The sequence below is a fragment of the Diaphorina citri genome, unplaced genomic scaffold (assembly GCF_000475195.1).
Source record: "Diaphorina citri unplaced genomic scaffold, Diaci psyllid genome assembly version 1.1 scaffold474, whole genome shotgun sequence".
In the NCBI taxonomy this organism is placed as follows: Eukaryota; Metazoa; Arthropoda; class Insecta; order Hemiptera; family Psyllidae; genus Diaphorina; species Diaphorina citri.
This window is the reverse complement of record NW_007377909.1, coordinates 211,940-224,170: the sequence shown is the minus strand read 5'-3', so window position 1 is coordinate 224,170 and position 12,231 is coordinate 211,940. Positions and strand designations below refer to the sequence as shown.

At 38.3% G+C, this 12,231-nt stretch overlaps 2 protein-coding genes across 4 annotated transcripts in view; one reads left to right on the top strand and one right to left on the bottom strand.

Moving 5' to 3' along the window:
* Window positions 1–1,781: 1,781 nt before the first annotated feature.
* Window positions 1,782–12,231, bottom strand: part of LOC103509216 (enhancer of mRNA-decapping protein 3) — a 22,136-nt gene continuing 11,686 nt past the window's right edge. The window contains exons 7-9 of the mRNA XM_017444092.2: window positions 6,170–6,400; window positions 3,649–3,786; window positions 1,782–2,145 (exon numbers count right to left, since the gene is read on the bottom strand). Of these exons, the coding sequence (XP_017299581.1) occupies window positions 1,961–2,145; window positions 3,649–3,786; window positions 6,170–6,400 (554 nt within the window). The 3' untranslated portion in view covers window positions 1,782–1,960. The remainder of the gene's footprint in view (window positions 2,146–3,648; window positions 3,787–6,169; window positions 6,401–12,231) is intronic.
* Window positions 7,935–11,943, top strand: LOC103509201 (vacuolar protein sorting-associated protein VTA1 homolog). Of its 3 annotated transcripts, XM_026823607.1 has the most exons (7): window positions 7,935–8,012; window positions 8,327–8,400; window positions 8,743–8,861; window positions 9,487–9,709; window positions 10,017–10,312; window positions 10,661–10,840; window positions 11,291–11,943. In XM_026823607.1, the coding sequence occupies exons 3-7, from the start codon at window positions 8,756–8,758 to the stop codon at window positions 11,434–11,436; spliced, it is 951 nt and encodes a 316-aa protein (XP_026679408.1). In that variant the 5' UTR covers window positions 7,935–8,012; window positions 8,327–8,400; window positions 8,743–8,755; the 3' UTR covers window positions 11,437–11,943. The 3 variants fall into 3 exon arrangements, with proteins under 3 accessions (XP_026679408.1, XP_008472019.1, XP_008472020.1); XM_008473797.3 differs by lacking the exon at window positions 7,935–8,012 and having other exon boundaries at window positions 8,198–8,400; XM_008473798.3 differs by lacking the exons at window positions 7,935–8,012; window positions 8,327–8,400; window positions 8,743–8,861 and adding an exon at window positions 9,142–9,192.

Genomic DNA, 12,231 nt, shown 5'->3' with positions numbered 1-12,231 from the left:
TTTTCCTTTTCTTTCCCTCCCCCCCCCCCCCTATCACAAACTAGAAAAAAAAAAAAAAAAAAAAACATACGAGTATAAAAACAAGTAACTGAACTTTGCACAACCAAATCCGAAAAGTTAAAAAAAAAACACAAAATTCTGTATATAAAAATAAATAGGTACCTACCTACTGTGTATATCTAATATTAAAATAATAAACTAATATAAATACAAATTTACAATTATACGAAACGCGGGTTCGATTCCCGCCCGGGGCGAACTTTATCCCAAACGGAAGAATGACCTAATAGTCAACACCGCCTGTATTTGCAAACGCCAGATATCGTCCGTTCTCAGAACGGCTGGTTTTGATTCCCTGCGAAATTTATCTCAAACAGATAAGGTTTGTTCTCGGCACGGCAGGCTTTCTCCTATCCTGTCTTCTTTAATTTCGGGACGATAAGAATTCCGTTATTACAGTTCTCTCTATCAAACCTCTTTGATTCCCGGGGCGAACTGTATCCCAAACAGATAAGGTTCGTTCTTGGAACGGCTGGTTTTCTTTTATTCTGTCCTCTCTTCCAAGCTGCTACATTAGACGCATGTGGCGTGACAGGTCGCGGGTTCGATTCTGGGTAGGGAACTACTTCTGGTGGAGTGGAATGATGAATTTCGCTCCAAAAGGAGATCCATATTGAAGTTCGAGTTTCTAAAAAGATATCGTTCGTTCTCGGAACGTTTGGCATTCTTCTATCCTGCCTTCTTCGATTTCGGGACGATAACACCTCTGTTGTTCCATTTGTCCTACTTCTGGTGAAGGACCAAACGCAAAAAAAAAAAAAAAAAAAAAAAAAAAAAAAAAAAAGCTACAACTACGTTCGCTGTACAAAACATTAAAATTTAAACCGAATATTTACAACAAATACATACAAACTTCAACAAGGTATTTTAAAAACAAATTACACTTAGGTTCGAAAAATATTTAGCTCTACACGTATACGAAAATTAGGAAAGTAAAAAGATAAAATTCTGTATACGCTATACAAATAATGTATAAGCTATACAAATAATGTATACGCTGTACAAATATGCATACGCTATACAAATAATGTATACGCTATACAAATACGACAAAAAATATACGACAAATAAAAATATCCATTCTAGTTAGCATGGTAGCGCGTCCGCCTCGTAAGGCGCTAGGTCGCGGGTTCGATTCTCGCCGGGGCGAACTTTATCCCAAACAGATAAGGTTCGTTCTTGGAACGGCTGGTTTCTTTTATTCTGTCCTCTCTTCCAAGCTGCTACATTAGACGCATGTGGCGTGACAGGTCGCGGGTTCGATTCTGGGGTTTGACCTACTTCTGGTGAAGGGGAATGATGAATTTGGCTCCAAAAGGCGATCTATATTGAATGTTAAGGTCCTTATATATCCCGTTAGGTAGCGCCCGATAGAGTTTACCCTATTAGTTGGCCAGTCTAGTTAGCTTGTAAGCGCTAGGTCGCGGGTTCGATTCCGAACTTTTACTTCTGGTGTAGTGGGATGATGGATTGCGCTCCAAAAGGAGATCTATTGAAGTTCGAGTTACTAAACAGATATCGTTCGTTCTCGGAACGGTTGGCATTCTTCTATCCTGTCTTCTTCGATTTTGGGACGATAAGACCTTCCTTGTTCTATTTATTCTACTTCTGGTGGAGTGGAATGATGAATTTGGCTCCAAAAGGCGATCTATATTGAATGTTAAGGTCCTTGGATATCCCGTTAGGGCTGCTACATTAGACGCATGTGGCGTGACAGGTCGCGGGTTCGATTCTGGGTAGGGAACTACTTCTGGTGGAGTGGAATGATGAATTTGGCTCCAAAAGGCGATCTATATTGAATGTTCAGGTCCTTGGATATCCCGTTAGATAGCGCCCGATAGAGTTTACCCTATTAGTGGCCAGTCTAGTTAGCTTGTAAGCGCTAGGTCGCGGGTTCGAACTACTTCTGGTGGAGTGGAATTATGAATTTGGCTCCAAAAGGCGATCTATATTGAATGTTAAGGTCCTTGTATATCCCGTTAGGTAGAGCCAGGTTACATAGGTAAAGTTTACCATTGCATTTGCTGTAGGAGAGCGGGAGTACGCTTATGATGGAATATTTAACCTCTACGTTATGACCGATGCCTGTGGGAGAAGAAATGGGAAAAGAGAATAAAATTAGAATCGTAACTGAGGGGCTGATCGGAAAAAGGGCGAAAGTCGAAAATTCGAGTTTTAAGAAAATTGCGCCAGCCTAGTTAGCTTAGTTGGTAGTGCGTCTGCCTTGTAAGCGCTAGGCCGCGGGTTCGATTCCCGCCCGGGGCGGATTTTCTCCTGATGGGATAATGTTCGTTCTCGGAACGGCTGGCTTTCTCCTATCCTGTCTCCTTCTCTCTTCCGATTTCGCGGCACGATAAGACCATAGGAAGTTACATATCCCTCTGTCAAACCTCTTAAAAAAAAAAAAGAAAATTGCTTTGAAGTTCTGAAAAGAATAATTCCTAAAATTTGGTGCTTCTTTAGAGCAGATTTTTTAGATTAAATAACAGAAGTTACCTATGCTTTTTTATATTTTTAGTGGAATAAGTGCATGTGTGAAGTTTTTTTTACTTCTCTCTTTTATTCATTAATTTATTTATTTAAATACCAGTTGTTGTGCATTTAAAAAAAGGAATACTTTTCGCCCTTTACTATATATTATACTCCACGAGGCTGAGTGGCCACCGAACTCCAAGCACAGAGCCGAAAAACTTCGACCCCGCCGGATTCGAACCGGGACCTCCGGCGTGCAAGCCTAGTCTGGCACGGAGTTAGCTTGATTAGAAAATTTTACGTCACGGATGGCGATTCGAACTCAGCACCTCAAGATCCTTACCTCTCTTATTAGGGTCTAGGACTCGTACACTTCAGGATAGGAGACTTTTGATCATCCTGACGTATACGCTGAGTTGGGACTTATTCCCGGTCCTCGACATAACTTTCATCCATATACCAACTACACGCTCAACGTTACTTAACTTGAGTGATCTTACCTTTCTTATTAGGGTCTAGACTTAGGATAGGAACTTTCATCCAGATACCAATCACGCTCAACGTTACTTAACTTGAGTGATCTTACCTTTCTTATTAGGGTCTAGACTTAGGATAGGAACTTTCATCCAGATACCAACCGCGCTCAACGTTACTTAACTTGAGTGATCTTACCTTTCTTATTAGGGTCTAGACTTAGGATAGGAACTTTCATCCAGATACCAACCGCGCTCAACGTTACTTAACTTGAGTGATCTTACCTTTCTTATTAGGGTCTAGACTTAGGATAGGAACTTTCATCCAGATACCAACCGCGCTCAACGTTACTTAACTTGAGTGATCTTACCTTTCTTATTAGGGTCTAGAGTCTAGACTTAGGATAGAAACTTTCATTCAGATTCCAACCACGCTCAACGTTACTTAACTTGAGTGATCTTACCTTTCTTATTAGGGTCTAGACTCTAGACTTAGGATAGGAACTTTCATCCAGATACCAATCACGTGCAACATTACTTAACTTGAGTGATCTTACCTTTCTTATTAGGGTCTAGACTTAGGATAGGAACTTTCATTCAGATACCAACCACGCGCAACGTTACTTAACTTGAGTGATCTTACCTTTCTTATTAGGGTCTAGACTTAGGATAGGAACTTTCTGATCATTGATATAATTGATTACATCTCTCCTCACGTAACTTTCACACTCGTAAGATGACAGACCTGAGATTATGAGATCGATGTTTTCCGTGGGGAGATCTGAAAATAACGAGATCATTAATTAGATTCGTGTGGTCTTTGTCGTAACATGCCCATTCTGTAGTTTTGACATACTACGCGATAACAGACAAATTGAAGGTCCTTTCTCGGAACGGTTGGCTTTCTCCTATCCTGCCCTCCTTTTCTCTTCGATTTCGGGACAATAAGACCTCCCATGTTACACTTTTCTCTATCAAACCTCTTTTTTTAAAAATAATAATAATAATAATAATAAAAACTAGTTAGGTAAGTATTACACAAAAACCCCACTCTGAGGCTTAGGTGTAGAGACTGTAGAGGCAGACAGCCTTAAAAGTTGGGTTCAGTTGGGACCAAAAACAGGGTGTCTACCAAAATGGAAAAATAAAATTCCCTGACTTTTCCCGGTTTTCAAGTCCAATTTTTCAAAATTTCCAGTCTACTTTTCCAAGATTTTCCACCCTATTCCCACTGCGCCGCAGCCGATTTTTTTTTTTTTTTTTTTTTTTTTCTCAGGCCTGTTAAATTTCTTGAGTCCTCCATTTGCACCATGAAATAACTGCGCCGCAGGCCAAATTTTTTCAAGATAAATGACCTTTGACCAAGATAATGACCTCAAGACTACTACAGCCATTTCTCTTTGATCTGGCTTTGGGCCCCTAATAGGTATTTACTATAAGTGAACTGGCATTTTTTTCATGGAGCAATCTTATGAGAAGAGGAAAACATGTTGATAGTGCAGCTCCATTATTGAACCATTTGGGTCAAAATCTCAGATGAAATTCTGTCTAATCGAAATCCTAAACTTCAGCACCGCGGGCATGTGTTAAGATCACCAACCCGAAGCATGGAATTATACAGTATACACTTCATACTGTCTGTGGTGAGAATGTGACCACACAATAACGGAGCTCTAAGGGTTAGGTGGTAGAGAACGCCTCGGGCGTTAACATCGCCTAGTGATTACCTTCCACTCAAGAGCCTTTTATTATTAACAGTCGATAAATTATGTTTTTATTTTTCCAATGATTCACGCTCGAGCGTTTCAAACTGCCAGCAAAGGACTGGGAAAGTCTCTACAAGAGTGTCGGTCATGTAACGGTACAGTTTTAACACGGGGCAAAGCGTTCTCATCAGGAACCGAATTACCAAAAGCACACATGTGGTAGTTCTCATAAGAACCAGGACCTTTCGGTTACATTAACCACGAAGGTCGAAAAGCACTTGTATTAAATTTATGGAAATAGCTATTTAGATACATAATAATCATAAACTTCCGTATTTTCGATTAAAGTTCTGAGTCGTCTCAGTTGAGATGAAATTTGATTTTTTTCCTTAAATGAAGGTTCATTTGTATTTCTTTTTAGACTATCAAGGTAGGTACGTTACATAGCACCCATAAGATACAATACACTGCTAAGCACCAGTATAACTCTTGAGTACTTGAGTGCTGAATTTTTTTGTGCTCCAAAGCAGGAAAAATCTCGAGACCTACGTCTCAGACCTCAGACGGTCTAACAGACCTAGGTCTCGAGCTTCTTCTGCCACACACGTTCCAACTTTCAGACCTGGGTGCAGTGGCGTAGCGTGGTCTAAATTCCCAGGCCGGGTGGCGCATGGCGTCTGAATGTGAGTGATGGCGGGCATTACCTATTCGAGTTCCAGTCGATGTACCTAATGGAAACACATCCTCAATAGGTATCGGGGGCACGGTTGGTCCAGTGGTAACGTGCTTGCTTGCCATGCAGAAGGTCCCGGGTTCGAATCCCATCATCGACAAAAAAATTTGCACTCGTTTTGCAAATATTTCAACGGGTTACTTTCTGGTGTTCTCGTGTTGACCCAGCACCTAAATGGGAAGTATTGTGTCTCTTCTCGCCCATCTGATGAGAGGCATACTACGGGATGGGCATGCTACGACACAGACCACATGCGTCCAATGTAGCAGTTGGTTCATTGCTACGAAATAAAAACGGCGGTGAAACACTCATCTTAAAAAAAGAAAAAACAAAGTAAACAGCCGATAAAGGTAGAAACAGTAGTAATATCACGTCACGTAAGCTCTAGGGGAGCCAGAAAGAAAGGTAAAATGTACTCCCCATAATACTCGTATGTCAAAATATACAAGACCTTGGTAGACTGCTGGGGTAAAGGTAAAGGAACTTTTCAGTCCTATCCCAGCAGGATAAACAAGGTTGGCTTTTTGATCGTTCCATTTTTTTTTTTTTTATTATTAATAATACTTTTTTTTATTTTATTTTTACAAATAAATTTGCAGAAAATTATTGAAACAAATATAAACAAGAAAATGAAGGATGGTATGTTCATTAATTTTCTTTGTAAAAAAAATATGTTAAGTGTAAGACTGTTAAGTGTAAACATGACTCTTTGACTTGACACTCACCCTGTATGTTGCTCGTTACAGGGTGTCCACTCAGTCGGTGTGAGGCCAGCTCATGAGCCAGGGGGGCCGTGAACACCTCGGGCTCCGTCAAAAATACTAGCGTGTTAATATCGTGCGAGGCCAGAACCCGGGCAGCGCCCACACTAAGGGCCCCGGAACGATGGGGCCCCGCCAACAGCACCACGGTGGGCCACTGGTGACGGTTGTCGCGCCGCAGGCGATGTGCTCCACCTGTGAGAGAAACGAGATTGCATATTTTTAACCATTTTTTTATCTTTAGGCCAGCCTGGAAGGGCTGACAAGGGAAAGCTGACCCTATGTAAATAGGAAAGGGCTAAGAAGAAGAAGAAGAAGAAGAAGAAGAAGAAGAAGAAGAAGAAGAAGAAGAAGAAGAAGAAGAAGAAAAAGAAAAATGAATATGAATATGAAAATTTCTGCTTTATTTTATTAAATTTTATAAATACAATGCATACATCCCCTAAGCTAATCCTAACTTCTATGGAGATGGATTTTTCTCCTTCATCTAGGTTATGGTTTACAATTACTATTCATATCAGGTAAATAACTACGTAGGTATATCTATGTATTTTCATATTTTTGTTTTTTTTTTTTTTAAGCTATTCGGCACCCAACCTCTAAAGATTTACAATATAATTCTCAATATAATTACCTCATACAGCCTAAACTGATTTCTAGTAAAACATAATTTACAATGTGTGAATAGGTAGGTACCTAGTTATATTCATTCCTAAACATATTTACATAGATGGTGACGGTTGTCGCGCCGCAGGCGATGTGCTCCACCTGTGAGAGAAACGAGATTGCATATTTTTATCTATTTTTTTATCTTTAGGCCAGCCTGGAAGGGCTGACAAGGGAAAGCTGACCCTATGTAAGTAGGAAAAGGCTAGGAAGAAAAAGAAGAAGAAGAAGAAGAAGAAGAAGAAAAAGGAAAGAAAAAGAAGAAAAAAAAAAAAGAAAAGAAAAAGAAGAAGATCTATTTTTTCTTTACCTTTATGCCAACTTAATGACTAGGGCCTTACAGGGTATTAAAAAAAACTTGCCATCCCTGAAAACTCGAGAACCGTTTTTCGAAATTCGGAAAAACGCTAAAACACGTAGTTTTTTAATTTAAAGGGGAGCCTATTTTTAGGGGTGCATCTGACGGGAGAGTTTTCAATTCGGGTGGTGAAGCACTATCGGGTGAATCAAGAATTTTTAGATTTTTCATGTCTTTAGGTCTGAAAAGAGAGGAAAAAAGAAATGTTAGTAATAAGCTTACTTAGGTAAATATTCAGTAATTCTTCAGAAGACATAACATTGAAAAAGAATAACACTAGTCACTGCTCATTTGTGACATCTCCTTTTTGTAACAATTTTAAATTGACATTACTTCTAGATAAGTAGGTACCTACCAAAACCTCTTGAAAAAAACAACGGTACTTGTGCAGAAGTCACGTCCATGGAATATTGCTACCAAAGGAACTGGCACAGATGTGAGCAGTGACCAGTGTTATTATAGGGTTAGGTTAAATGTTAAAGGCAAGGAGTTTTCACAATTAGAGCAGTGATGAATGTTATTATAGGGTTAGGTTAAATACAAAAAAGAGCTTTTCTTTTCCACGGATGTGACTTCTTATTATTTTTAGTGCATAGAGAAATAAGATTACTGCACAGAGGTAATGGCCAAACTTTACCTCTGTGTAGTGAAAATTTTGAAAACAAAAACAAAAGATCAAAAGCAAAAGCAAAAAGTTCAAAATCAAAAGTGAAAAAGGCCTGAAAAAATCATGAAAAGGAATATATCAGTGTGAAATTTCAAAGTACAAGCTGTAATTTGTGAATTTAAATAGGTAAACAAATTTCAAAAACAAAACGCTCTTTTCTGATTGGTTGAAATTGATTACTTTTGAAAATTCAACCAATGAGATCTCCCCAAAGAGGTACTATTATTTTTAGTGCATAGAGAAATAAGATTACTGCACAGAGGTAATGGCCAAACTTTACCTCTGTGTAGTGAAAATTTGAAAAACAAAAACAAAAGATCAAAAGCAAAAAGTTCAAAATCAAAAGTAAAAAAGGCCTGAAAAAAATCATGAAAAGGAATATAACAGTATTATCAGTGTGAAATTTCAAAGTACAAGCCGTAATTTGTAATATTAATTGTATATTAAAACACCCAACAAGTCACTTCAGTTCTGCAAATACCACTAGATATTGTGTAATACTTGGTAAGTACAACCTCTCTCTGAAGATAGATACCTAGAAGAAGACTATGGATTAACGTCACTTTAGCTAGGGACGGGAAAGGCTATGTTCAGGAAACTTCAAAACTTGCTCAGGAATTGAGGCATTTTTCTTGTTACCTAATTGATGATAAAGCCCCTGTTGTAAGAAGACCTCAGGTAACTTAAGTGACGTTAAACCCCTTTACTTGCCAGCTCCTTAGAAACACTAAAAGGGCCCCATTATAATCACAAGGGTCTACAAATAGTTATCTATTTAGTTTATGAAATACACAGGAGGAAAAAAACAATGTGATTTATTTACAGATTTGTTTCTTTCAATTTCAGATCCATCACATCAATGGCTATTCAACTACCCCCCTGTCCAGACAGTCTGAAAGCCATTCAGCACTTCTTGAATGTTGCTTCGGAACATGACAACAGAGATCTTACTGTCAGTTATTGGTGTAAGTTAACTTTCTAAGCATTACCTAGATATTTGAATTTGTCTAATATTGTTCTGCATTTGCCTGCTTTGGTGGTATAGTAGTCAAGATGCTTGCCTGATTATCAGGAGGGCATGAGTTCAATCTGATGTATGGAATTCATCAACAATGTTTGATAATTTGACCCCAATAATAGTAAGCACCTTACTGCTAGAGTAGCTTCTCTTTTGTCCTATTTTGGTGGTATAAAATATGCAGCTATTTATCAATCACTATTTATTATAACTTTGTCAAATTTTCTTGAATGTTGCTTCGGAACATGACAACAGAGATCTTACTGTCAGTTATTGGTGTAAGTTAACTTTCTAAGCATTACCTAGATATTTTAATTTGTCTAATATTGTTCTGCATTTGCCCACTTTGGTGGTATAGGTACTGGTCAAGATGCTTGCCTGATTATCAGGAGGGCATGAGTTCAATCTGATGTATTGAATTCATCAACAATGTTTGATAATTTGACCACAATAATAGTAAGCACCTTACTGCTAGAGTAGGTACCTTCTCTTTTGTCCTATTTAGGTGGTATAAACTATGCAGCTATTTATCAATCACTATTTATATAACTTTGTCAAATTGGTATTTACAGGTAGACTTCATGCACTTCAAAAGGCTCTGAAAATAGACAAATCTTCTGATGGAGCAAAAATGTTGCTATTGAAACTGATGGATTGGCTGGAACAAGAAAAGAAAACACACCGAGATAATGACACAATTATGAACGAGACTGCAGCTCAAGCTTATATTGAAAATTATGCTTTGAAATTGTTCCAGTGGGCAGATTCAATGGATAGAGCTTCTACTTTTAATAAGTAAGTTTTGTTCTCACTTTGTTTCTCAAATAAATAAAAACCTGTATACCTATTTTGTATTGAATGAAAAGGAGATTAGATTACTAATAAAAGGAAGGGGGACAACAACCTTTAAAACTAGAAGAAAAAATGTGAGCAAGTTGATAGATATTGCAAATTGGATTTTTTTCTTTTCAGAAATGTGGTTTTGAATGAAAAGGAGATTAGATTACTAATAAAAGGAAGGGGGACAACAACCTTTAAAACTAGAAGAAAAAATGTGAGCAAGTTGATAGGTATTGCAAATTGGATTTTTTTTTCTTTTCAGAAATGTGGTCAAAGCATTCTACACTGCAAGTATATTGATGGATGTTCTCCAAACATTTGGTGAAACCTCAGAGGACATAGAACAGAACAAAAAGTATGCCAAATGGAAAGCAGCTTACATTCACAATTGTTTGAAAAGTGGAGAAACACCCATCCCAGGCCCACCAGAAAGCGGAGAAGGTTCAGAAGGTCCCAGCTTGTCTAGTCAGAACTCGAATGATCAGTTGCCTTCCCCTCCAAGGGAGAATTCTAATGAAGATGTTACTCCTTCATTTCCTGCACCGACTTCTTCAGGAGGTAAGATTTTTATTATTATTATTTTTCAAATTATATTTCCCTTCTTGTACAAGTACATTTACATTTACTAAATAAGTAGATACCTACTCACTTCTACTCTTGTCTAGATAAAATGATGATAGCTTGTACAATATGTCAAATTATTATTTGGTGTAAACTTCTACACACTGGCGTGCTCAGGCCAGAACTTGGCCTGGCGCACTGCCGTGCGCCTAGATTGATTTAATGTGCTAGATCAATTTAGCTATACCACCCATGTAAGTAGTTTAATTATTTCCATAGGGAAAATGACCTAATAGGCAACTCCAAGCATTTGAAAACAACAATTATTTCTATTCCCTATTTCAGGAACGCTACCATCCCCTCCATCAATGCCACAAAACTTGCCTGGTCCATCAATATCAGGACCATTGATTCCTGGACCATCAATTCCTTCTTTCCCTTCTCCAGCAGTTACGCCATCTTCTCCTTCCACCCCCGCCCCGCAACCTGCTATGCCAGCCCTTGTGACTCAACCAGAGCAAGAAAGTAAGTTATCATTTTCAATATTCTCGTTCTTCTTCCTAGCATTTTCCCTTTAAATAGAGTCGGCATTCTCATTTTCAATATTATGGACATATTTCTTTGTTGTACGCCAAAGAAATGTCACAATTTTCCTGGTAATTACAAGTAAATGGTTTAGTAATTCAAATTCTATGCTGACTTACCGCACCACTGGTTGCTAGTTAGATAGAAGTAGCTTCTTCACAAGGCTGAGTGCATTCTAAAATACCTTCTAAAAAGAAGGAGAAGAAGAAGAAAAAACTAAACCTACCTGCTAAGAATAGAGTATGGATCCTATCTACCTGTAGTAGATACATACGTCCAAAAGTTAACCACCAATAAGTGAACCTTTAGGCTAAAGATTAGTCTGAACGATGTCTAGTAATTTGATAGAACCATAGTCTAAATGTATGTATGATTTTTCTTCTTTTTCAGTTTCGTACATAGAAGCAGAGTTGATCAATAAATGTCAGAAGTACATCAAGTTTGCAAGCAGTGCTCTCAACTATGATGATTATAAGGAAGCCAAGAGCAATCTAATTAAAGTTTTAAACATCTTGAACACGGGGCGTGAATCTTGAATTCATGTCACATTTAAATTTTTATTTCTAAATTTTTACGAAAGTATAAAATAACCAAAAGCATGGAATCATTATGTAACACGTCATTATTTAGAGCAAGCAATTTATATTTTACATACGCTACACCATTTAGCACCAAGTCATTAAGCTTTGCTTTTCTTATTCAATCAAGTCATTAAATAAAAAATATGTATTTGTATAGTCCCTGTGTCCCTGTCCCTTGCCACGAATCAAGGATTCAAGATTATCTTGAATCTTTAGTGTGGCAATTCTAGTCTTCCCATCCCTTTTGGGGTGGACGGATGGAGGCGGGGGGTATGGGGGGCCACCCTCATGCTCCACGCGTCCTTCTGTTGGCCCCGGGGGGGTTGGGTCCGTTGGGTGGACTAGTGGTAGTGCTGTCACAATTTAATCTTGTTATAATTGTCATGATATGTTAAAATTTAATAATAAAGCACAATTATTACTATTACTATTACTATAGTCTATTTTTACTAATCTGCCTTATGTAATTGTTATTTGATTCGATAAAATGTATTATTAAACCACCACACCAGTTGGAGTGTACATTTCACAAAAAAGGTCGGAATAGTATCGTCAGGTTCACCACAATGCTGACAGAGCCCATCCTCTCCCACGAGAGTGAGTATCCGTTTCATGTAGTCCCCACAGTCCTGAAATTGGCCGGTCAGGGTACGAGTGATTCAGCCGATTCAAGGGCACGTCTAGTTCTATATAGCCTGCACACTCTGGCTCTATAACTCACCTTGTCGACACGATCGATCGACACCATAT